Genomic DNA, 24991 nt, shown 5'->3' with positions numbered 1-24991 from the left:
GCTGCTGTGAAACCCCTTCAACCCTGCTGCAGATTGACATTTCGCACATTTCAGCCTCTCCGCTGGAGGCAAAGAGTTGGTTTTTCGAGAGCTGAACTTTCGGAACATGATCTGAACCTCTGCGATAAATGGAATCAAACAGGATCCAGCAGCGCCACAGGCCCGTCGTTACCACTGCCACAGAACTGGTTTGACAGGAGGACAACGCTGGAAGAAGTGGAGTCGTGCCAAGAACAGACGCTTTCATGCATTTCATACTGTCTGTCTGTCGTTAAGAGGAAAAATATCGCTAAAAGAACGAGTTTGTGTCACAAAGTCCAAAACATTTCTACTTCCACAAATGTGCGCGTGATGATGACAGTATTCACTCCCAAACGGTGCCCACGGGCTGCGCTGTGATCGTGTTGGCCGATAATCTGACTTATCAGTGGACATTGATGTCAAGTCTTGCAAACGAAACCGGGATGATAACTGATTACTGTCAAATGTGTAAAAGCCGCCTAACGTGTCTTCAGACATGAGCGCACAGGCGTGCTGCGCCTTCGTCGTGTCTCCACATGCGGGTTAACCGAGACAGAAGTGCTATTAGTCACTTACCTCGCTCGGAGTGGACCCAGGGTCTCTGTTTTCCTGACCTCCGTGACTAAAAAAAAACACCAGTTTGTCCCACACAGACCTGAAACTCCACGGAGGACTGAAACGCTGTGCTCGTGCGTCTTGTTGCAGGTGTATCTCATCCAACAAAGGGAGCATACCTGCAGAGAGGTGTCATCACACTGGTGACGCTAATTGGTCATCACATAACACGTTAAGGGCTCCAAAATGACCTGTCCCTTCATTTACCCACAATTTATTCAAGTTGATTGCAGTTACACTTTTATTTTGTGTACTTGTGAGTAAATTACTGCAGTGTTTTGTGTTTTTTTACGGAGTTTTTTTTTTTTTTTAACAATTACATGATATTTTAAAAATTCTAATAGCTCCTTTCTATTTTAATCAATAGTTGCAATCACTAAATGAAGCTCCGGCCTTTTTAAAAGTATAATAAAGCAGTTTAAAATGATTTCGGTGCACAAACTATCCTGAGGGGCAGGGTGTTGGAGAGTATGAGCGACATGCAGAGAAACCAGTTCCACAGCTCACGTCGTCACAAACTATGAGGTCAAACAGACAAAACACACACATTCTTTTTTCCCCATGTTTTAATCTTTGGGAGTGACATGATGAAGTATTGGACAGCAGAGCGTCGGAGTCCGACTCTTACACATTCACACAGCAAAGTACACGACACAGCACAGCGTGAAACACAACCATAAAAACAAAAGGAAAGAACAACAAAGCCTTCACGTCAAAAATGCGCAATAAATAGACTGATCTTATTAAATTTATATTCAATACTCTTCTGTACAGATGGTTTATGAATTACAATACATCAACCGAACAATCCTCTTCAGGAAGAGTAACACGGGTACACACAGAAATCATGTAAACAGAGATAGGAAGAAATGGGGTGAAGAGATCCCTCTTTCATACACACATTAAATCCACACATACGCACGCACGCACGATCAGTGACCATGCAGAGGATCCAGAGCAGGCCGATACGAGGCGACAAATAATAATGAATACAGTACATCTTTCTCTTTTCCCTCCACATGACAATGCACGCACGCACACACTCACTCACAAAAAAGGAGCACGGGGGGAGCACGCAGGTGTTCGGGAATACGAGGAGGTGGAATGTGATTCTGCAGTGGAGGGCTCAGAGATGGAAACCGGAAAGGTGGCGACAGGTTTATTCTTCCAACGTGCGGAAGCCGTTCTGCATGTCCTCCAACAGCTGAGCGTACTCGCTCTTGATCTTGGCCTCGCCGTCCTTCACCGGGTCCTGGATGGACAAAGAAACGGTCTTACAAACGCGAACAGAGAGCAGTCGTCTTTCTCACGGTGCCGTCCAGGTGTTAAACTGCCCTCACTTTCTGGAACAATGCAGACTTGAAACCGTCAGAGCTGACTACTTTTGGTTCTGGATCTAGACAATGGCACTCTTGTTTTGGAAACTCATGCTTGGTTATGCATCTCATCTGGATATTGTCTGCACTCTTGTAGCATAGGAACACATTTTTAACCTGTTTGTCTTGTTTTTATTGTTGTAACAGCATTTCTATGCTGCCCTCTTGGCAGGCCTCTCTTTAAAACAGGAAACTGATGGTCGGAGGTCATTACATCAGATACAGTTAAGGCAATGCAGGGTATTTTGTGCTTTACAGTGAACTTACCAAATTAACCTTTCTCTTCCTTGCTGTGTTGCACTGAGCAAACACCTCAACGAGCTCAAAGCAGACACTCTTCATCGAATGTATTGGCATTACACAGAATACTGTATGTTGATGAGGCGAAGGTCAAATAAAATGTCACATTTGGCAAACATTTAAACAGTGGCAAAACCCACAAACACACCTTGAATTTCATGGAGCTGATCCTGTACAGGATCTCTCCCATGTGCTCCCTGATCATGGCCCAAGTGATCTTGTTGTCGCTCTGAGCCGTGGTCTCCACTGCGTGTCGCGCCATGTCGTAGAAAGAAATCATGTTGGAGAGAATGCCCACCGTCTTATAGAAGGGACAGAACCTGAAGAGGAAAGTCAGACGTTATGAGTAATTGGTCGACTTGATTCCGGATCAGATCAGATTTACATGCGCACTTTCTCTCCAGCAACCTTTTTGAACTCCGGTCAGTGATTCACTGTTACCTGTCATAAGGAGTGTAACCGTTTTGCTGCAGGAAATCATCTTTGATCAGCTTGGCCACTTCCAGGGTGATTTTATCTGTTTCTGCCAGCGATGCCTGTTAAAAAAATATTACATTGACTTAAAAAACAAAATAAATATGTAACTTTTTTTAGTTTGACGCTGATATGTGTTCTGAATTACCTTTCCGACGAGCTGCACGATCTCAGCGAGGTCCTCCTCCTCCTGCAGGATCTCCTTGGCCTTGGTACGCAGGGGCACGAACTCGGGGAAGTGCTTGTCGTAATACTCATCCAGAGCGCGAGTGTATTTGCTGTAGCTGATCAGCCAGTTCACAGAGGGGAAGTGCTTCCTCTGAGCCAGCTTCTTATCCAGACCCCAGAACACCTGAGAGAGGAAAGAACATGAGACAGTGTCGTGATGAGCACCTTAAATCAATAAATCTTCACTAAAACGACAGAGAGGTCTGAATTTGATCACTCACCTGTACAATACCAAGCGTGGCTGAGGTAACAGGGTCAGAGAAGTCACCACCAGGAGGCGATACACTGAGAAAAAGAACAGCTGCATGTAATGTACAGTCCAGACAAGATGTGCAGAGTTATGTCTCCCTCTAGTGGCCAAAATAAAGCAGTACTCACGCTCCGACGATGCTGACGCTGCCCTCTCTCTCAGGGTTACCCAGACACTTCACCCTCCCTGCGCGCTCGTAGAAGGAGGCGAGACGGGCGCCCAGGTAGGCAGGATAACCACTGTCTGTGTGCAGATACACAAAATAAATCTTTTTCAAAACAAAGAAGCACAAGCTGCAGCTACTGCAGAGAAAACACTAATCCACACTGGTTATCTTCTGGATTAGTGGAATAATGGTCCATAAATAGAAAAATATCCATCCAAGTTTCCAGAGTCCTCTTTAAATGACTTGTTATGTCTCACCTACAGTCCAAAAACAAAAAAAATATTCAGTTCACCATCAAAGAAGAATGATTAAACCTGCAAATTCACATTTGTTCTTTGCCATTTTTGCTAAATTTGAATTAGTTGATCAACCAATCAATTAATCCTCTAATTGTTTCACATGGAGTTGGAAGAGCAGATTGTACAAGCTTTTGCTATTTGATGGAAATGAGCAACAAATGCGAAATATTATAAGTTATTGGTTGATAGGATCTTCCTAATTTACTAAATAAAGAATTCAAAGGCAGAACAGAGAGCGGATCGTTGCACAAGACGATTGGGTTAGTTTGTGAAATGCACAGATTCACTTTTACTTCCTTTTATAAAGCAGACGCTGATCACGACAAAAACACCTGATTCACAGAAATTTGTCATTTGGAAGAAACGTGAACAGAAATTGTCAAACAACACTAGCTGTTTTCATTTTAAATGCTAGAAACAGTGGAGCTTGAATCTGCCTTTAGCTCAAACTCTAATCTCCCACAGACTCCAAACTCACCAGCAGGCATCTCAGCCAGACGGCCAGAAATCTCCCTGAGAGCCTCGGCCCAACGGGAGGTGGAGTCGGCCATCATGCTCACATTGTATCCCATGTCTCTGAAGTACTCAGACAGCGTGATTCCTGCCAACACAAACTGAGTCAGTATGCAGGAACAGGAGGAGTGAATGAGAATATCTGAGCATAACACAGAATGTTTGAATGAGTTAGACACCGGTGTAGATGGAGGCTTCTCTGGCAGCTACAGGCATGTTGGAGGTGTTGGCCACCAGTGCGGTTCTCTTCATGATGCTCTCCGTCTTCCCGTCCACCTCCATGGTCAGCTGTTGGCCAGACAACACCGTCAGAACACCAATCAAAGTCACTCGAGTTGGCATGCAACGCCGGCGCTCTCGCTACTCACCTCGGGGAAGTCTCGCAGTACTTCTGACATCTCGTTACCACGCTCCCCGCAGCCTACGTAGATGATGACGTCGCTGTTGGAGTACTTGGACAGGGACTGAGAGATGACGGTCTTTCCGCAGCCAAAGGCTCCTGGGATGGCTGTGGTTCCTCCCTGCACACACCTTCACACAGAGAGGAGAGGGGAATGTAGGAAGAGTGCCGCTGGGTAAAATATGAGTGAAAGGGTGAAAAAGAGGACGCGGGACTCACGGGAAAAGGGCGTCCAGCACTCTCTGTCCGGTCAGCAGCGGGTGATTGGCGGGCAGCTTCTCTGTGACAGGTCGCACTTGTCTGACGGGCCACACCTGCACCATGGTGAACTTCTCCTTCACCCCCTCAAACTCCAGCTCCATCACCACGTCCTGACGGAGAGACACGGACGCCATCAACACAGAGCAACACCAAACAGTTCGTTCACAGCCGTGGACGGAGGCGCGGCGGACTCACGTTGACGTCGTAGCTTCCGGGTGGAGCCACGTAGGTCACGGTGCCTCTGTTTCTGGGAGGCAGCATGATCTTGTGCTTGATGAGGGAGTTCTCGTACACCATGCCATAGATGTCTCCCCCTGTGATGTGACTGCCAGCCTAACAGTGATTTTAAAAAAAAAAAAAAAAGGATTAATTCACCTGATGATTGAAACCCATCAGGCTGAAGGTGTGAGGTCAGTCACATACCCGCAGGCTCTTGCTGGGATTAAACTCCCACTTGAGGTCTCGGTTGAGGGCTCCGATGTTTACACCTCTGGGGATGTAGATGCTTTTTGTGAGGTCATTGATGTCCTTTAGCGGTCGCTGGATACCATCAAAGATGGACCCCATGATTCCTGGACCCAGCTCCACAGAAAGAGGTTTCCCTGTCCGCAGAACGGGGTCTCCAACACACACGCCGGCTGGATTCGAGCTCAGGAAAAGAGTGCGGATGGCTGATATGAACTTTTCTATATGCAAGATGCTGCTATGGACCATTTGAAACAGAAAGAGGTACAATGAGAAGTAGAGAGTTTTGAAGGGAAGCGGAGAAAATCCGTTCTTTGATCTTACAGTTTATGGTGTTCTGTAGATCACAGCGGTCCAAAGAAAACCAGAGATCACTTTCAATCAGACCAGGAACTCCAGTATTTTCACTTTCACTTCATTCACAGGCTCAAAAGGATACAGGTCTCCTCGTAGACCTGGATGGTGGCCATGTCTCCCTCCAGCCTGATAATCTCTCCCACCAGCTCGCTGTGGCCGACACGGACCAGCTCATACATGGCTGCTCCCGCCATGGCTGTAGCTGTCACCACTACAACGACAAATGAGGTGAACAATCAGACTGAACGCAGTTAAACAATCGAACCACAGCAAGCCAAAAAAAATAGCTGAACATGCCAGCCCTCTTTTATTTCCTGTCTCGGCTCAGAATTATAAATATGTGCATGCAGTCTGCTTGTGATTCATCAGTATGTCTGTTATTTGTTTGATAGTGATGATGCTGTTTATGCATGTGCGCCAACCTGGTCCAGAGACTCCATGAACGTATCCAAACTGGCTTTCTCTCTCCTCATCCCTGATCTTGGGCAGCTTGGACATGTCCATCTTCACAGGTTTATTAGTCTGACTGGAAGGAGAGCAGAGAGGAGACGAACAGTGAGAGGGAGACTTCAGGCAACGGAGAACTGAAGGAAAGGAGAGCCAGAGGACTGCAGGAGAGGCCGTCCTCTCCTCTGCAATGGCCTCTTTCAACGACATACGCTCTGTGTTTACATTTTAATTATAACGTTAGCAGCCTTAAAGCAGCTGCCAGTAAGAGTGCTTTGATCACTGCTGTGAAGAGTCAGCTGCACATGAGACCACCCAGTGTAAATCTCAAAACCAGATGTAAATTCATATTCACATAACGATACATATCATATGACACTTACTGCACTTTTCTGCAAAATCAATGAATTGAATGCATCATTTGCAAATGATGCATGTCAAGTTCACCCAATGACATAAAAATATTGCCCTAAAGAGGGTGATTGGTGACACAACTAAATAAATATTAAACAGAAAACGTATTTCAAATATTTGCCTGGCACTGCACTGATACCTTGGCAGTGGCACCTCCCACTGTAACCATGGAAACGAGCAGGGAAATACAGCAGCATCACCGCTCACGACTCAAAGCTGCTCGCTCTATTTCTCAGCATTACGGAGGCTCATCTGGGCCTCCCCTCTCATCTCCTCCTCCTCCTCCTCCTCGGCGCACGCACTTCGGGTCCAGTTATACAGTCAGTGTGACGCGTCAGGCTAACATCAGAGGGGAATCCCACAGAGCAGCGCGGTCCTCCGTATCACATGCTGTATGTGCACATGTCTTCTTTACACAGGGGATAGAAGATTCATATTTTCACATCACATATCTGCCAGACTCCATCCAGCTACATGCAGCACTGACTCAAACACGAGCTGCCACCAGTCGTGACATGAATCTATCCCCGCAGAGAGCTGACTGCAGATGCCGTGCACACGTTGAAGAGCGTCTTCATCTGCTATACTGTGTGCATCACACATCAATCAACGTGCACACACTACTTAAATGTGCCATTTCTCATTCTCTATCTGACAACTGAATCACACAAAAAGTCCTCGACATCCATGCCCTTTTCTTGTCCTTCCCACTGATGCACAGATCTTCCTGTTTACGCTCAGCTGCTTGGCCCATCTGTGCAGGAGTACAGCAGCTCCGCCAATGGGCCAATGCAGGAATTACAGGAACGACACCTTCCAGGGCTGCGCTCTGTTCCTCTAACAGGGACCACAAGCTACAAAATCCCTCATCTTTCAGATTTCGATTAGTTATTATGTTTGTTGTCATCTCATCTCATCTACAGGTACACCGGAGCAGATGAAGCAACAATGTGCACCTGATGAAAAGCCTCCAAAGAGCAGCATTCACTCTGAAGATAAGATGTATTGTTCAGATGATTAATTCAAATGAGATCACTCACAACTCTCTACCAGCTTGATTAATCCCAACTCCAAAAATCAAAGTAAAACTACATGTAAATGATGAAAAATAACCCCTTTAAAACAGTAATATCATAGACATGTTGGATACCAGCCTCTTTATGAACAGTCAGGGTCAAATTCCCTTGTTATAATCCTGGCTGCACCGACTGACATGACACTTGATCATATGATCCTGGCACATGACTAGCAGGTCCGGCTGTATGAGTCTCTTTGAGGAAGTGGAAAAGTAGCGTGGTGCAAAACTGGGAAGTACAAATCAAGACTGAGTGTGGAAACACTGATCTGATCCTCCACAAAAAATGAGCATGAAGCACAGGAAAGATAATTTCATCCGTCATTAGACTGACCTTAGAGGTCATGCCGGTTGATTCGTTAAGGGCAGTACAGAAAGGTGGGAATGGCCCACTCTTGTCACCAAATGACAACTTTAAGGTGTCAGAATGGAAATATGGCATGTAAAACCAGGCAGAGACAAGTATGGTTTTAGGGCTTGACAGAGCATTTTGTCTCTCTGTGCCTAAAGGACAACACTACAGCATGACTGAGAGGATGCATGTCCATGTAGGTGCTGGTGTCTGTGCAGAAATAACCTCAGAAATGTTACATATAAGTGACATGACGGCGAAAAACACCCTGACACGCTCGTGTTAATTGCAGACTCCTATCACATGAAACTCAGCTAAATGATGCTGCTCAAATGGAGAAAGTCATACGAATTGTATTTAAATGACATAAAAAATACCCTGTTGTGTGATACATGACGGCCGGAGCTCTGATCTCAATGCAGTATATTCAGCTTGATAGCGTTCCTCGATCTGGACCTCAGCTAGCTTAACTGACACCGGAAGGAGAGTTTAAAACCACCAGAACCCATGAACGGACATTTCTGTAAATCCCAGTTTGTCTTAACGGTAAATCAAGGTTAGCTAGGTCCGCAGGTTATTCGGTATTATGAAAACGATAGCAAGACAGGTCTCTCGGCCTGCCTGGAAAATGCTGGCTCTGACGTTTTGGCGCAGCGGGGGGAGCAAAGATATTTCACTTCCAACACAAAACAAAGCCAAAATCGGTTTATAATATCGAAAATGCCCGACACAGATAAATAAAAACATAGCCGTTACCGTCTGTTAGTGAAGTGGTCGGTCACTGTCTTGCCTCGAGAGAGAAACGATGGCTGCTGCGATGCGTGACAGCAGACTGAGATCAGCTGACTTCATTCACTCGCTGCTCGCTTTTACTGCTGGGCCCCTGCAACCGCCGCCATGTTGGATCCGCCCCGGCACGAGAGCAAAGATTTTTCAAGCGGAGAACATACGGGATCGATGACTCAAGATCAGTATCAGACTACAGCAGGCACGACTCAGAGCGTGAGCAAGTTTTCAAGTACTTTATTGTCACATACACAATAGTTACAGTGGAGCAATCTTTGGCAATTAAATTCTTTCTTATCTGGCTCTCTCCAGCCATGTTTAATAGTTTAAAAGATAATGATTAGCAATATAATACAATATATTAAATTATAAGAGTTTTCTTGTATGGACTAATTCAAAATTGCCCCCATTTATAAAACTATGTGTAACTGCGTCTATGGGATTGTGTCAGACTGTTTAAATGAGTTGATATGTGATGTGTAAATAAGACAGTAGATGTTTGTGACTAACATTCTGAACAACTTGTAGGTTCCCCGGGATTATTATTAGTACATTCGCATGATATATTACATGCACACCCTGTGCAAGTGGTTCTTGCATTTTTATCTAATCATAAGGTCCTGTCTTGTGAAGGGGGGCCCTCGTAAAAATGTTTGAATAACAATATTTCTTTAAAAAATAATAGTAATATTTAAGAACTATGTTTACATATTTCAAAGTCCTAAATAACTTACCACCTACTTAAAGCGGCTATAGAGAACAAGGGAGTATCACATTTAATTTCTGACATTACATTTAATGTTGACAGGGTGAGACACCATCAAGGCGAGGAGCTTTATCTTTAAACAAGCTAAATATCTTTACAGCAACGTTTGAGCCAAAATGGAGGCGCCGTCACAATTTGTCGTGATTAATTACTTATTCGATCTAAGTGTCTCTAATTAATATATAATCTAAAATCTGGCAATGAAAATGAATCTTGTCTGTCCAATATATATATTTATTTACACATATCTTGAGCGGTTTGGCTTTGTATGTAAGGCAAACTTCATGTTTTTATTTTTGTTTTTGTAACAGGGTATCAAAAAAGGGGAAATTTACTTTCGTTTTTATTTTTCATTTCTTTGACTTCATTTTGAAAAACTACAGAAACACAAAAATGAAAGTAGTTGTAACGTGCAATATTAATAAGTAAACGCCCTGAGTAGGACCGTACAGGCTGTGTTTCCTTCCAGGATTCGTAACTCTAACCTTCTCCTTTCCAATCTGACCACAACAACACAGACAAGCGTTTATTTAGAGTATCTTGGTTGAATGTTTTAACGTTATGTAATATGACTAAACACACCTAACATTTTGCAGTTGCTTAGTGGATCTTTCTTGACGGTCAAAGCAGCCTGAAAGACGAACCGCGGGGATTTAAAATCCACTATATAGCTGCAGTGCTTGTGCGCATGCGGGGGTCAGGGTTGACAGTCCCCACACAGTCGTGGAAGGAGTTCGGCGGCTAAGCTAACTGCAACCACCGCAACTAGCTACATGTGGAGGGTAAAACGGGAGGCATCCCCGACCCTAACTCTGTCAAAATTCCACCTTTCTACCCAAAACAACTCTAAAGTTCAGCCTCATCGAAAATAAGGGATAATATCTATTTACAATGAAAGGGTGAGTGTAAGCTTTTGACATACGAATAAGTAGCTTAGCACGAGTAAAGTTTTTCATGTCTGTTTTTTTCTACAAGGGGAGGCGGGGAGGAGACGGTGAGGCTAGCTAGCTTGCTAAGCTACTTTTATTTGGGTGTAGGATAAAGACATTCATCCGAGTGTACAGTTACTGCAACACTTCTGGCACTGATATTCTCGTTGACTTAAGCCGCTTGTCTGTTCGTTCAGGTCGCTCACAAGCAAAGCTAACTAGCTAGCTGCTCGTGGCCAGCTGAGTCAGTAAACCCACTTTAGCTAAGCTAAATGGGCAGACCCCGGCTCTCGGATAATGTTAATTTGTGCGTTCGCGTCAAAGTCGACAACAGCTCAGCTAAACTTCAGCTGCAGCAAAGTAGCAAAGTCAGCTAACTAAGTTAAGTTAGCTACATGACAACTCTCTGGCAGACTGAGTGTATGCTGGGCAGCTCTGTGTCTGCCACCGTATTAACGTTACACACGACAGCAACTTTAGACTTTGTGCCAGCTGGCTCAGTGTAACTTGACATGTTGATGTAACACTCTAGCAGCGTCTTTTTGGCTAATGTGTTGATTCTCAGGTTACAAGAGGTCGATTAAGGCTGAACTGTATTAATTGTTAGATAGGATTTCATAAACGTTACTGTTTGAAGTGTGGACGGGTCCTGGCACTGTGTATCCTGATGAACAACACACGTGACCAACAGCTGTGTTTTTTGGATGTGTAGCCTCCTATAAATACCACCGTGAACCCATCAACCATACAAACTGGAGTCTTGAGTTTGGGTCACTCAGGAAGACACTGTAACACACATATTTCTAAGTTTTCTTAGAATTGATTTTTTTCAGTAAGCCTAAGGCAAGAATATCAAAATAATCAGCTTCAGATGTTTACTTTTTGCAGAAAGAGTTGTTTAGGAGGATTGTTTATGTTTATTTTTTGTTTAAATAGTGATTTAGGTGGATTGTTTTTGGCACCTGCTAATACTGTGTGGCATCCCACTGTGCTTTATGACATTTGAGCGTCAGTGGCAAAGATTGCACAACATCTGGATTGGTGGTCATTTGATTTTACTGAGTGGATTAAATTTAGTTTGAGGCTACAACTTTAAGAGTATTAAAATTAATTAATCTGCCAATTATTTACTCACATTAGTTAATTGGTTGGTCTACAAAATGGTGAAAAAAGTCCATCACAGTTTTCCTAAAGCAGAACATTACCTTTCTTACAGTTTTAAGGTAGCTCACAAAGTTACCAATATGCTGCAATGCATCTTTATTCCATTTGAGTCAGATTATCCTGGATATAACTGTGTACTTGTCGTCAGTCATTTGACCGTTTTGCTCTTGTTCCAGTAGCCGGATCGAGCTGGGGGATGTTACGCCCCATAACATTAAGCAACTGAAACGCCTGAACCAGGTCATCTTCCCTGTCAGCTACAATGACAAGTTTTATAAAGACGTACTGGAAGTTGGAGAGCTTGCGAAGTTAGGTAAGAAACATCACTCATGTTCCTTACTCCCACATGCATTTTTTTAAAGAAATCTTTCAACAAGCGTGAAGCTAATACATTTCTGGTGACACTAAATTTTAGATGGGGCTCAGTCCTTGGTCAGTGAAATGGAGGGGATTTAACAACCACATGTATCAGAAATATTCTTTTTTTTAAAGGACCAGTGTGTAAGATTTATGGTGATCTATTGGCAGAATATGATATTCATAAGTATGTTTTCATTAGTGTATAATCACCTGAAAATAAGCATTGTTGTGTTTTCATTTCCGCAGAATGAGCTCTTTATATCTACAGAGGGACTCGGTCCTCTTCCACGGAGTCCACCATGTTGCAGTTACACAAAAAAATGGTTTCTACTGTAGCCTAGAACAGACAAACTAAAAACTGCCTCTAGAAAGGGCCTTTCGCGAGTTCGGCATCCATTGTAGGTTCTCCTGTATGATTGGTAAGGGAGGGGTGAGGCGAGGGGTACTCAGTTGCAATTTACAACACCACCATTTGATGCCACAAAGTCGTATGCACTGGTCCTTTAATTGCTTGGCTTCCATACATGGAGTAGAAAAAGTACTCAAGGGACATGGCCAATTATAGTTCTAATCAAATTGTGTTGTCATGACAACCTTCACATTTCCCTGCCCTCTGCAATCATTGCTCCTTAGGTCAGAAAGAAGTATTCCCTGTCTGATGGTGTTGGTCCAGTCTTATCTCTTCTTTTTCTTGCAGCATACTTCAATGACATTGCAGTGGGTGCTGTGTGCTGCAGAGTGGACCACTCTCAGAACCAGAAGAGACTGTACATCATGACACTTGGCTGTCTAGCACCCTACCGTAGGCTTGGAATTGGTAAGGAGCTTAACTTTTCTCGAAGTTGCTTCAATGCACCTTGTGATCTTGTGTTTCATTTTTTCCAAACATTGCCTTTGTCTTTTTCTCCAGGTACAAAGATGCTGAATCATGTGCTAAACATCTGTGAGAAGGATGGCACATTTGACAACATTTACCTGTGAGTGTCTAAATGCAGCCCTTGTGTGAAAACATTAGTTCATTTTATTGTTACTGGAGCAATTCTTCTGACTGTTCGACCACTAACTAAATGTATTCTTTTCATCTTCGCAGTCATGTTCAGATCAGCAATGAGTCAGCCATTCACTTTTACCAGAAGTTTGGCTTTGAGATCATTGAAACAAAAAAGAATTACTACAAGAGGATAGAGCCTGCAGATGCCCATGTGTTGCAGAAGAGTCTGCGCAGCCCATGTGCACCGCCCACCGGGGAGCTTCAGAAGGCAGATTAGGGGCACAGCGTTTGGAAAGAGCACAGATGTGCCCGCCTCCACAGAAACAGAACTGTGACAAATGCCCCAGGGTCGACACATTCAACACTTTCTTCAAAGGACGCTAAAAAGAGAAAACAAATTTAAAGTACAAAAAATGCTGCATTTATTTTGCAAAGGGGTCCCCTTTGATTTTTTTTGCATATTTTATTCCTCCCTTTTCCTCCTACAGATAATTGAACACAACAAAAAGCTCAATATCCAAAAGTGCTCCTATTGACAAATTTGCCAACTTCTGACAGTTTTAGACTTGGTGAAGGGGGGAGGTGCGATGTTTGCAAATCATACTGTTTGTGTTTGAGTTGTTTTTATGCGGTTTCAAAGCTAATGGGGACATATCTATACTGTTGAGCAAAAGAAAACAGTTGGTTTGAAGCTGTAAAAGTGTTTGAAAGACCATCACTGACACGCACGAGTCACAGCTGGTCAGCTTGGAGTGATGCATTGAGTTGTTACGTGGAACAGTCACAACTCTATTCTCTCGCCACCTGAACCCTGGGATTTATGGGAACTGTCTGACCAGTTTGTAGATATGTCATGTCCAGAGGGGAAAAGCAGAAATGTAACCCCCCAGTACAGGCGCAAGAAAGGCTGAACGGTTTTGAGGTGGTGGGGAGATGTGGTCACCACTGATAATTTCTGAATAACTTTATTTTCCAGCCTGTTAATTTAATTCCCCTTCACCTGTTATTTTTATTTTTACATTGAGATGGCAAATGGTTCAGAGGTTCTCCTGGGTTTACTATTAAGAATGAAAACATTAAGAAATAAGAGAAACAAAAATGTCATTGCATTGAATGTGTTTCTGAGAAGGGCACTCCGCAATGTCTTGTGAGAGATGCTCAAATAACAACAGATTGGCTGTTTGGGATTAGATTTGGGCATTATTTTCAATAGTAAAATGAAGGTGTGTGAGGATGTGTGTCTCTAAACGCATGGAGGTGTTTTGAGACATCTTACCTTAAACACCTTTGGCACCTTATGTAGCCACCTTGCAGAAATCTCAAACTTCCTGCCTCAGTCAGCTTCTGTTGTTACCCACACCTTCGTTAATTTTTGAAGCTCTGCCTTTAGTTTTGAAATTTTGGAATGGTCTTTTGAACAGTGTTTTACCCCGAGGAAGCTCTGACCCCTCTGCATGCAAGGAGAGTTGTGTCCTCTCCACTGTAGTATAAGCATGTTTTTCCTTTCTTTGAAGAATTTTATCTTTTCTGGAGCTCTATATTGTAAGACTTTTTAACGTCTAAATAAAGGAATTACTATTTGCAGTAAATGTGTTGCTAGTTGTCTTATTCTTGCACATGTAAATGGTGAACTATTTACCAAGTACACAGAAATATGGTCGAAATTTAGTCCAAAATCAAAAACTGAATATAAAGGTATACACCAATAATGTCTAAATGCATTCTTGTAAGCCTGCCCCTGGATGCCCTGTTGTACATCGGGATTGGCTGAGATTTATCAAATCTGGAATGCTATTCGCTGTCAGCGCTCCCAGAGCCCTCCTCTTACCACACTACGTTCGGTGTATTGAGATTGTTTTGAGAGATGAGCTGAGTTGAATGCTTTGCTAGCTAACAGTTAGCCTCCAATCTCAAAGTTCTTGCATGGACAGACAGTCTCCAAAATGCCGAGGCTAGAGGTTAGTTCAAACTATCATCCATTAGCAACTATTTATAAGCAGGGAAGTGAGGAAACGCGCCGTTCATTTTCTTGATAATTATGTCGGTAACGGTAAGCTAAGGCAGCTGTTAGCCAGCTAGCTAAAAGAAAGCTAGCCGAAGGGGTAATTGCTTAGGTTGCTAGTTTCTTGCTAGTTAAATAACGGGGTAATTATCTGAACGGCACTTACTGTCAACCTAAAGCAGGGCTCGCAGATGGTCGTGTCATTCCTCAAATATTCTGTAATTATGCTGTAATATGCAAGTTAATTAGTTAAGGTTAGCTGTAAAGCTAGGTTAATCTGCACTAGCTCGTTAGCATCGAGTAGTTGTAGTACAGGCTCAGTGCAGCTTCACAAGGTCTTTGACTGTCTGATAGCTACTGTTTTACCAAATTATATGACAGCATTCTTGCTGACTAGTTGCACCTGAGCGCATCTTTAACGTTTTATAGTTGTCTGGTGTCGTTATACTTATTCAAAATTCATACTGTGTGACGATGTTTTGTGTTTTCATTGTAGCACGGGCATGGAAAGGATTTAAGGACCAGCTGTTAAATGTGTTGACTGGTACCTTATCATATAGGCAACTGTTCGTACAGGATGCCAGAGATGACTGAAACTCAGACACCTGGTCGTAAACCCAAGTAAGGGTGTTTGTTTTAACCAAATTATCAGCACAGACACTTGGATATATATACATGGTTGTAATTTAAAAAATGTAATCCTTTTTATTTGTATTTTTGCAGAAAGAAGAAAAACAAAGAATCTCACAATGCAGGTGAAATGATATTTCCTGTTGCTTCTGTTCAAACAGTGCTGCTTTGTGTACATAGATTTAATGTTGTTGTTTTATTGTTGCTGTGTATTTTAAATGGTTGCCACTGTCTGTGTTTTCTTTACATAGTTGAGAGACACAGGAAAGAGAAGATTAATGCAGGGATTAACCGCATTGGTAATCTTCTGCCCTGTTCCCAGGCACTTAAACAGGTAAGAGATAACCGCATTACTGTTTTGCCTTATCAGCAACATGTTATGATGAAATTAGCGCCCATACAGGCCAGTTAACTGTTGTGTGGCACGTTTTAATATCAGACCTATATTCCTTTATCTACAGAGTAAGAACATGATTTTGGATCAGGCTTTTCGCTACATCACTGAACTGAAGAAACAAAATGATACAATGCTTCTGGAAGGAGGAGATAAAGTCCAAGGTAAAGTTTGACCATTGTACACTTCACACATTGTTTTTGCAGTAGAGCGCACTTGATTTTATCATAGTTTATTTATACTTAAAGTTATGAGAGTGTGGTTATACAACGTGTTTGCTTAGAATCATTAATATGGGACTAGTACTAGGACTAAGTACCCTTGATTGATTACATGTCTGCTTGTTCTCTGTGCAGCTGAGGAGATTCGTCGGCTGCGGCGTCAGTTGGAGGAGCTGAGGAGGGAGAGCGCTCACTACATCGAGCTCCTTAAAGCCCATGATATTAGCCTTCTAGAAGACCCCACTATTCACTGGAAGGGCAAACAACGCTGTGCCAAGGTTGCAAAAGTGACCCCGACTCATCAACTCCCAAAGGGGATCATCGTCTATTCCAACGGCAGTGTGATGTGTCCAGCAGCGAAGGAGACTAGCCCAGCGAAACAGCCTTCTGAAACATTAATTCTTCAGCCACCCTCTGAGGTCAGTGCTAGGCTGAGGGTTAATGGAGCCCTGCTGCAAGTAAATACCTCTTCTTCCACCCCTGCGCTTCTTCCTGGGTCGACCGCCACTCCCACCCATTCTACACCAAGCCTGAGAATGATAGAGCAGTGTGTGGTGGAGACACCAGCTGCAGCTCCCACTCTTCCACCCTCTGTGTCTTACATCACTCTTCAGATCCCTGCAGCCACCTCAGCCCTGCCTCAGCAATCGCAGCCTGCCACTCCAGCCCCGAACCTCACCATAACAGCTACTTCATCCTCACAGCCCCCCACTGAAAGCCCCGTTCAGCCTGTGTCCAGTCTCACAACACTTAGCCAGGCTACAACCACATCCAGAGCAGCAACTTCAGAGGTTTGCCCTTGTGTCACACAGGACACTGCCATGAGGACTGTAAGTTACACGACTATTCCCAACAGCCAAGCCCTTCTTAGGGTAGGAGCGGCAGGCAGCACACAGACTACCTGGACAACTCTGCAGATGTCAGGGAACACAGTGCAGCCAGTCTGCCAGAGTCTCCCTACCCCAGAGGTCATCAACACCACCCAGGCTGTCCAGCAGGTGACTGTGTGTCCAATAGGTAACAAACCATCTGTTCAGCCCATTCAAATACAGATGCAACCACATGTGCCTGTACAGCAAGCACCCATTACAGCCCACATTCAAGCACAGCCCTTTCAGAGACCACCCCAACTCCAGCCTGCAATCCTGAACCAGGCACAGCCTCAGCCTGTCCTAGCCCCCCAACCTCAGTGTGCTGTTGTCCCCCGTGCAGCAATAGTACCCCAGCCAGCTGTGGTGGCCCACCCTGCCATGGTGTCACAGCCCCAGCCTGCTGTACTTCAGCCAGCGTCATTGGTTCCCCATCCTCCAACTGCCCTCATACCTCAGCCTCAACCTGCCCTGGTTCCCCAGCCACAGGCCACCGTGCTGCCCCTCCTTCAGACCATGCAGGTGCTGCAGGTCAACCCAACCGGAGGGACAGCCACAGCTGTAACTGCCCCACAGAACACTAACAACCCAAGTGTGGTCATCCTGCAGCAGGCCAGCACTTGCCCAACCCAGTCAGTTGTAAGGGAGGAAATAACCAATCAGACACCCTGTCAGCATATTGTAATCATCCAGGCACCCAATCAGGCTACACCTGCCCCTCAGAATCCTCAGGTCGGCATGGTGCCTTCAGCTGTGCCTGCTGCAGTGCCAGTTGTGTCCACTCAAATATCCACAACCAGCAGCTCAACGTCTGCCACTCCTTTACAGAGTGTTGGGGGAAAGCAGCTGGTGCACATTCTCCCACGCCCTACTCAGTCTCAAATGAACCATCCTCTTCAGGTCACCCAGGCCTCTTCTTCCCCATCAGTTCCTCCAACCCCACAGACTATCACTGTGAATGGCCAGGTGTTTGCCTTGCAGCCCATGAAGACTTCTGACAAACCCAGCTCTCAGGGTGGCCAGAGTACACTCCAGCTGGTCCAGCCCACCACCTCTGAGGAACCAACTACTAATGTGGCCCTCAACAGTTTAGGGGCACTCAGCAGTCTCAATCAGAGCATCTCTCAGGGCCTTCCACTTACCATTTCTAGCCAGAACAATGGTCAGCCTCCAGCTGCCCAATCATCAGTAGTCCAGCAGAAGCAGCCTCCTGCTCCAGCATCCGTCCCTGGAACCTCACTTGCTTTACCTGTCCGGCAGCTACAGGTCCCTTGTTTTAGTCCAGTCAAATCTGGACTTGTAGTTACTGGCTCTAAACCTACAGGAAAGAGGCTTCGTACAACTTTGAATACAAAGAGGGCAACACCTAAAAGGACTAAACCAGCCAAGAAAAAAGAGCTCAGTAGCACTCAGCCTGCTGTTGTTGTTCCAGCCAAGCCAGTGCCTGCTGCAGGAGAAAGCCAGACAGTTCAAGTTACAGTATCTCAAGTTTTACAGTCCTCAACTGTAAAAGTCACAGACATTCCCCCCACTTGCACCACAGCTGTCACAACTACAGGTTGTAGTGATGCTGTAGCAGATGTCACCTCTTCACAGAACACTCAGATAATGAATGTGTGTAGTTCCTCTAATGAGTCAACTGAACTCATGCAGTCCTGTCTGCAGAGCAAAATCTCTGTTGGTGCAGCTAAGACTGATATTCTATTCAGTCATACTAACACTAGTGGTGTGGCAACTGCAGTTACAGCTACCAGTGCCACATCAGTCAAGCCATCAGTTAGTGCAAATATGGCCATTGAGAGTCAGCCAGCTGTAATATCTGGCAACAACTCAGCTCCAGTGAAACAGTCAGTTCCAGAGGTTAAACAGGCAACCACCAGTTCAGCAACTGGTACAACACAAAGTATGTCAGCTGTCACCACTGGTGTTTCAAGACAGAGTAGATCTGTGGTCAGTCCTGCAGGTGCCACTGAGACTCAGTGCACTTCCACCACTGTTTCCACAGCAAGTATGACTCCAGTTTGCACCAGCAGTCTCACAGCGAGTGCACCAGTATCTTTAAATCAGGCTACCCAACCAACTTCAGTATGTCAGCCCCAGGGATCTAATAGCCAAGGTCCTCTACCCTGTAATAAACCTGTGTCTGTGTCTCAGACCAAGTCTTCACCCTTGGTGTCCACAAGTGTTGCACTTTCTGCAACCCACAGCTCTGTTACAGCTCCTACAACAAGTTCAGAGTTTAGGAAACCGGTCACTACCAGTAGAGGTCAAACACAACAGGCTGATGTGAATATGGCCAACCCCTCCCCCTGCCACCCTGCTGAAGTCAAACCATCCCAGGTCCCTCGAGGAGACAGGGAGGCTCTGGTAGAGAGACACTCCACAGCAACAGAAAAAGAGGGCTTGGTGACAGCAACTTCTGATACTTCCTCGAGAAAGGATTTTGCCCTATCTCAGCAGGTGTACACTAACCTTGACGATCAGACTATAGAGCATCCTTTGACTTCTAGCAGACAGACAGATTCTCCCATGTCTACAGGGGCTGGGGGAGGCAGAGGTTTCTCTGTGGCATCCATGCTTCCCCAGGGCCACGGTATTAGTGCATCATCTGGCTCCTTTGGAACATTTACATTCACCTCTGAGCAGGCAGAAATGTTGGCCTTGGCCATGCTTGAACAGGACAGTCCAGGAAGACGGAGTGGAGGCTGCTCTGGGGACAACACTGCTTCAGCAAACCCCCCCACAGCCACATGGGAGCACCCAAAAACTCCACCAGTGTCTAGCACTAAAGAAAGGGGCTCAGCTGGACAGCAGACAAAAGTGACTAAACCCATGGACACTGTAACAGTTAAACCTGCTGTCCAGGTATCTGTCAGAGGACAGGCTGGGGAGGGGTCTGTCAGTGGGCCTAATGGAAGCAGGCATCCACAAAACATCTCATACTCCCAGTCTCAGTCTCTCTCCCAGGTCCCTTCTCACAGCTCATCTCAGAGCGGTACTAGCCTCAGTGTCAACAACCTGATCAGGCCCAGTTCCAGTCAGCAACCCTACCCAGGCTCTCCCAGTCTGGCTGGCCAACAGGGCTCAGTTCCCTCACCTGTTGGGACCTCAGCGCACATATCCCAACCGTCAAACAACGCCCTCTCACCCTGCTCAGGTGCAGCCCAGCTGAATGAGTACACCCCCTTAAAGACAGCGTTGATGAGGGCCCAGGCTGGAGTTGGTGTGGGTGAGAGACAAGTTAAGATTATCTCCAAGCGGCAGGCACAGGAGGAGGTGATGCTCAACACTGGAAAACGGCCCAAGCCTTGCCCTCCATCAGTTACCACTGTTAGCCATATGGACGTGAAAGCGCCAGACCACAGCCAGATGATGGTAGGACAGCTGCCCCCCACATCTGCTGCTGTCATGACAAGGATTAATTCAGAAAGTGCAGGCCCCCTCTTCTCCACAAACGCTTTCATGAGCCCAGTAGTTCGGCCCACAGATGTACACTGCCCTCCTCAAGGACCCCCTGAGCAGAACCAGCCAGGTGTGCTTCATCTGCCCCAGGGTCATCCACAGCATGCTGCAACCCAGCCTGGCCAGCACCTGGGAGGAAACCTTTACATGAAACAGCAGCAGCAAGAGCAACAGAGACACCATCTGTATCATTTACAGCACCACCTGACACAACCTGACCCCGCACAGCGGCACTCACTACACCAGAGGGCGCTGCAGGAGCAGCAGCAGCATGTGCAGAAGAAGCGTGGACTTGTCAGAGGCAGTCAGACTGGTTCACCTGCTGGCCTGCAACAGAAGCAGCATCACCTGGAAAAGTCTGGAGTTCAGCAGCAGCCACACTCACATCAACAACAACAGACACAGCATCAGCAGCACACACAGCAGCAGTCACAGCAGCACCAACAACAGTCACACCAACAGTCACAGCAGCATCAGCAGCCGACACAACACCAACAGTCTCATCACCAACCGCAGGCACATCAACAACAGCCACAGACACAGCATCAACAACACCAACAGCAGCAGTTACAGCAGCAGCAGCAGCAGCAGCAGCAGCAGCAGCAGCAGCAGCAGCAGCAGAGCTCCCACTCCAGACACCAGCAGCATCTGCAGCAGCAGATCCAGCAGCAGCAACAGCAGCACTTCAGACACCAGGAGAAGAGCTGTGAGGCTCAGGCAGCAGGAACCAGGGCGCACCACAGCAGCCACCTGGCTCAGCAGGAGCACCTCAAGGTTAGTGTTGCATGGTAGACGGTGTGATTCAATAAGACTGAAAACAGTGGGATCCTATTTACTTATCCACCAACTTGATTTTGTCTTTGTATGTTGTGTCGTTTTCATTATTAGAGTTTAATTTTAATACATTTGAAAATCGATTAATGTTCAATACCATTTAAACCATATGAGACATTGGCTTTTCACAACTTGATAGAGTTGTCTACCCTCTGTGTATACACAAATACTGAATACTAGTACCTTGTTAAGGCCATTTCTAATTACTTTAAGTACTTGATTATGATGACACGAATCAATCAGATGTGACATGTCTTTCAGTGCAGTCACATGGGTTAAAACAAGCTAAAACTGGCATGTTGGTATTTTTTGGCACTGGTTGGTAAATCTGTCTAACCTATTTGACACTGTTGCCATCAACAGTGTTCCATTTATACAGGCCTAGCTGTAACAGTCCACCACAGCAGACCATATTTATAAAGCCACAGCCCAAAAAAAAAAAAAAAACGTAAAAACAAAAACAAAATGCTTCCCTGGGAGCTCAGCTGCTCTGCCCCTTTAACCGCAGAGACAGAGGAATGAAAATTCAAGGTTGTAAGTAATTTAAAATGAAACACAATTAAATTATTGTAGTAACTTGCCAGTTGTCAGTGTTTTCAGTTGAAAGTGTGTCCATCTGTATACATTTGGGAACTGTGGTTTTGAATGGGTGCAGCATCATTCATGGTTGGATGATGTTTTTTTAATGATAATCCAGCTAAAAGCACAGATTGATGACGTGGAATAATTCACACGATTTTTGTTTAAAAATAACATTTAGACTTTTCCACTCCCTCAGCCTGGTCAGGACCATAATGCTATGCAGAGGATGATGAGCTCGAGGACTCTGGAACAGCAGCTCATCTCTCCTCCCAGCAATCCTGTGTCCCGTTCGTCTGACCTGGCCTGCGCGCCGTCACGTCAGGAACGTCACCGTGTGTCCAACTACTCTGCGGAGGCGCTCATCGGTAAAAGTTCCACCAGTGGTGAACAGCAACAGCGCATGGGTCTCCACCTTCAGCCTGGCCGCGGTGGCACACAGGAGCAGCCAGACCTCCGCGGTTACCTGGACACATCTCGAGGGAAAGCCAACATTGCACACAATCCACAGAATCGCCTGCCCTCTGACCACCCAGTGTCCGCTGATGTTCAGAGGGTCTCAGAGTGTCCGCCGTTCAAGGCCATGGGAGCAGGAGGAGGAGGCGCGCATCAACTCAGTGGTTTTGAGGCTCAGGTGTCTCGTGGGAGTGACATGGCAGCAAAGTCAGTGCCGCCGTCCCAGAGGGGTCCTCAGGGGCAGCAGCAGGGCGGCTTCAGGATGGGCGTTGGCCCTCCAGCAGATGGCAGGAATCGTGGCGGCTACAGCACGGCTCATCCCGGCTCGCAGGGGGTGCAGGTTGGACCAGCACTGCCCCGGGAGCAGGAAGGTTGTCACCAGAGTTTCATGCAAAGCCTCCTTTCCCCCCACCTGCCTGAGCAGAGCAACCACCAGCGAGTGCAGTGCTGTCCCCCAGTCAGCATGGAGTACAGCTGTGTGCCTGGAAGCTCTTCAGGAGACATACAGGCCAAGGCCTCCAGCCCCAGTGTGCCCCAGACCCAGAAGGCCCCAGCTATGCGGCTTGGAGAGGGCAACAAGAGCCACATTTCTCAGGTCAGCAGTAATATGCATGGAGGCCCAGGTGTGCGCACAGGTCTCCCCCACCCTCCAACCCCACACAGCACCTCTGAGCCAGGGCGCTCCTCGGCCCCCTCCAGACCACCCACTGCTGTTAGCCAGCACTCTCGCCACATCGCTCGAGATGCTCAGCCCACCAAGCTGCGACCGGGCGACCGAGCTCGATCGGGTACTCTGAGACACAGTATCCCCTTTGAGCCTGAGGGCCACCTGCCTCTGCCCTCAGGAGGCGGGGTGCTGCTAAGCAGACCGCAGTCTGGAGGAGAGGCACGTCGCAGCACTATTGTTCGCTTTATGGCAGATAGTGCTCAGGTTCCGAGTGACAACAACCTGGTTCCTGACCAACACCTAACACAAAACTTTGGCTTCCCCTTTATTCCCGAGGGAGGGATGAATCCTCCACCTCCTATCAATGCTAACTCCACTTTCATCCCTCCAGTCAGCCAGCCCAATGCCTCCCGTACACCGTCCCTCCTCCCCGTGGAGCCCCAGAACACTTTACCCTCCTTCTACCCTTCCTATTCTCCAGCTGCTCACCCCAGCCTTCCCAGCGATGTCACCCTCCAATACTTTCCCAACCAAATGTTTACCAGCCCAGGTGCCGACAAGGGCAGCGCTCCTCCACTCAATAACCGCTTTGGCTCTATCCTCTCCCCTCCTCGCCCTGTGGGTTTTGGACAGGCCAGCTTCCCGTTGCTTCCAGATATGCCCCCAATGCCCATTGCCAACTCATCTGGAATCACCCCTCACATATCCAACTTCAGCCTCACGTCGCTGTTCCCTGAGATCGCCACAGGCATGCCCACTGATGGTTCGGCCATGCCGATGTCTCCCCTGCTGTCTCTCTCCAACACCTCGTCTGCCGACTCTGGCAAGCAGCCCAATCGTCCTGCCCACAACATCAGCCACATTCTGGGCCATGACGGTAGCTCGGCTGTGTGAGGAGAGGTCCTGCTGCATTTTGATGAACTGGTGTTCTGAAGCGAAGAGTTTCTTTTTCAATTAGAGATGTTGTGTTCTTCTAAACGTTCGATGAGTTCAGGAGGCACCTGGTGAACGGTTTCTACGTTGAATTGACACCATGTCTGTCTCGTGGTGATTTTTGTTGTTGTTGTTTACATGTTTACACAGTTTCAATCTCAAATTGGCATATGTGTGATGTCAAAGTTATCAGTTATTTCAAAAGTTTTTTTGATTTTAAGGAGGCAGGATAATGTCGTCCTTTTAAGCTCTTTGTTTGAAACGTTGAAGAACTTTATTAATCACAACACATGCCATGCTTTGAAGAACACAACAACAACACGTCATGTCCTTCAGTGAAATTATTCTTCTCAATTTGACCCATCCTGGTAAGTCCTTCCTCCCTAGAAGATCAGGAGCAGTGGGCTGCCAGCCGACAGCGGCGCACAGGGACCCAGTTCCTTCTTGCATGTTTTTAGTGTTTTTTTTTTAATGGAGGATACCCCAGGTGAACACGGGGAGAACATGCAAACTCCACACAGAAAGGCCCCTCTCCTCGAGCAGCAGGCACCGAAGGCATGGTGGAGGACACGCCCCACAGCGTCCCAGGCGGGAATCGAACCCGGGACCTTCTAGCTGTGAGAAGACAGTGTTTCCACCGTGCCACCAACCGACTGGTTGTAAAACAAAATTAAATTTAGGTTTAGAACTTGAATTTAATGTATTCTGGGTTGTTAAGAAACCTTCTGCACAGTTACCTACCAATGTAATTTACTAACTTATATCAGGTTGTACTGTACAGAATCTGTTTTTTTCCAAGAGCTATTTTGTAAATACCAATGTTTCATATCAGAATTGTTAGAATATGTATGTATTTGTAAATATAAAATTGATTAATAAAGTTTATAAGGAGACATTTGTATTTGCTGCCAACTGAAGAATCGTGTGGTTTTTTT

The 24991-nt window shown here is 46.0% G+C and overlaps 3 protein-coding genes across 5 annotated transcripts; 2 read left to right on the top strand and 1 right to left on the bottom strand.

Annotated features, from left to right (window-relative positions):
- Positions 1-1184: 1184 nt before the first annotated feature.
- On the bottom strand, positions 1185-8937 carry atp6v1ab (ATPase H+ transporting V1 subunit Ab). Its single transcript, XM_070986039.1, has 15 exons — positions 8770-8937; positions 6148-6251; positions 5808-5936; positions 5327-5541; positions 5099-5236; positions 4862-5013; positions 4611-4773; positions 4422-4530; positions 4208-4330; positions 3393-3507; positions 3236-3299; positions 2935-3138; positions 2754-2848; positions 2461-2632; positions 1185-1888 (listed from the first exon to the last, which is right to left on the bottom strand). The coding sequence occupies exons 2-15, from the start codon at positions 6227-6229 to the stop codon at positions 1796-1798; spliced, it is 1854 nt and encodes a 617-aa protein (XP_070842140.1). The 5' UTR covers positions 6230-6251; positions 8770-8937; the 3' UTR covers positions 1185-1795.
- A 1336-nt stretch (positions 8938-10273) lies between these two features.
- Positions 10274-14598, top strand: naa50 (N-alpha-acetyltransferase 50, NatE catalytic subunit). Of its 2 annotated transcripts, none has more exons than XM_070986568.1 (5): positions 10274-10464; positions 11838-11971; positions 12716-12835; positions 12929-12995; positions 13109-14598. In XM_070986568.1, exons 1-5 carry the CDS (start codon positions 10457-10459, stop codon positions 13284-13286), a joined length of 507 nt encoding a protein of 168 aa, XP_070842669.1. In that variant the 5' UTR covers positions 10274-10456; the 3' UTR covers positions 13287-14598. The 2 variants fall into 2 exon arrangements, with proteins under 2 accessions (XP_070842669.1, XP_070842668.1); XM_070986567.1 differs by having other exon boundaries at positions 10289-10464; positions 11835-11971.
- Positions 14599-14879: 281 nt separating this feature from the next.
- Positions 14880-24965, top strand: LOC139346584 (basic helix-loop-helix domain-containing protein USF3). Of its 2 annotated transcripts, XM_070985729.1 has the most exons (8): positions 14880-14967; positions 15508-15632; positions 15735-15766; positions 15893-15975; positions 16103-16199; positions 16392-21172; positions 21209-21361; positions 22200-24965. In XM_070985729.1, the coding sequence occupies exons 2-8, from the start codon at positions 15589-15591 to the stop codon at positions 24015-24017; spliced, it is 7008 nt and encodes a 2335-aa protein (XP_070841830.1). In that variant the 5' UTR covers positions 14880-14967; positions 15508-15588; the 3' UTR covers positions 24018-24965. The 2 variants fall into 2 exon arrangements, with proteins under 2 accessions (XP_070841830.1, XP_070841829.1); XM_070985728.1 differs by having other exon boundaries at positions 16392-21361.
- The last annotated feature ends 26 nt before the right edge of the window (positions 24966-24991 follow it).

The sequence above is a fragment of the Chaetodon trifascialis genome, chromosome 18 (genome assembly GCF_039877785.1).
Source record: "Chaetodon trifascialis isolate fChaTrf1 chromosome 18, fChaTrf1.hap1, whole genome shotgun sequence".
NCBI lineage: Eukaryota > Metazoa > Chordata > Actinopteri > Chaetodontiformes > Chaetodontidae > Chaetodon > Chaetodon trifascialis.
This window is presented reverse-complemented; position numbering and strand designations above follow the sequence as displayed.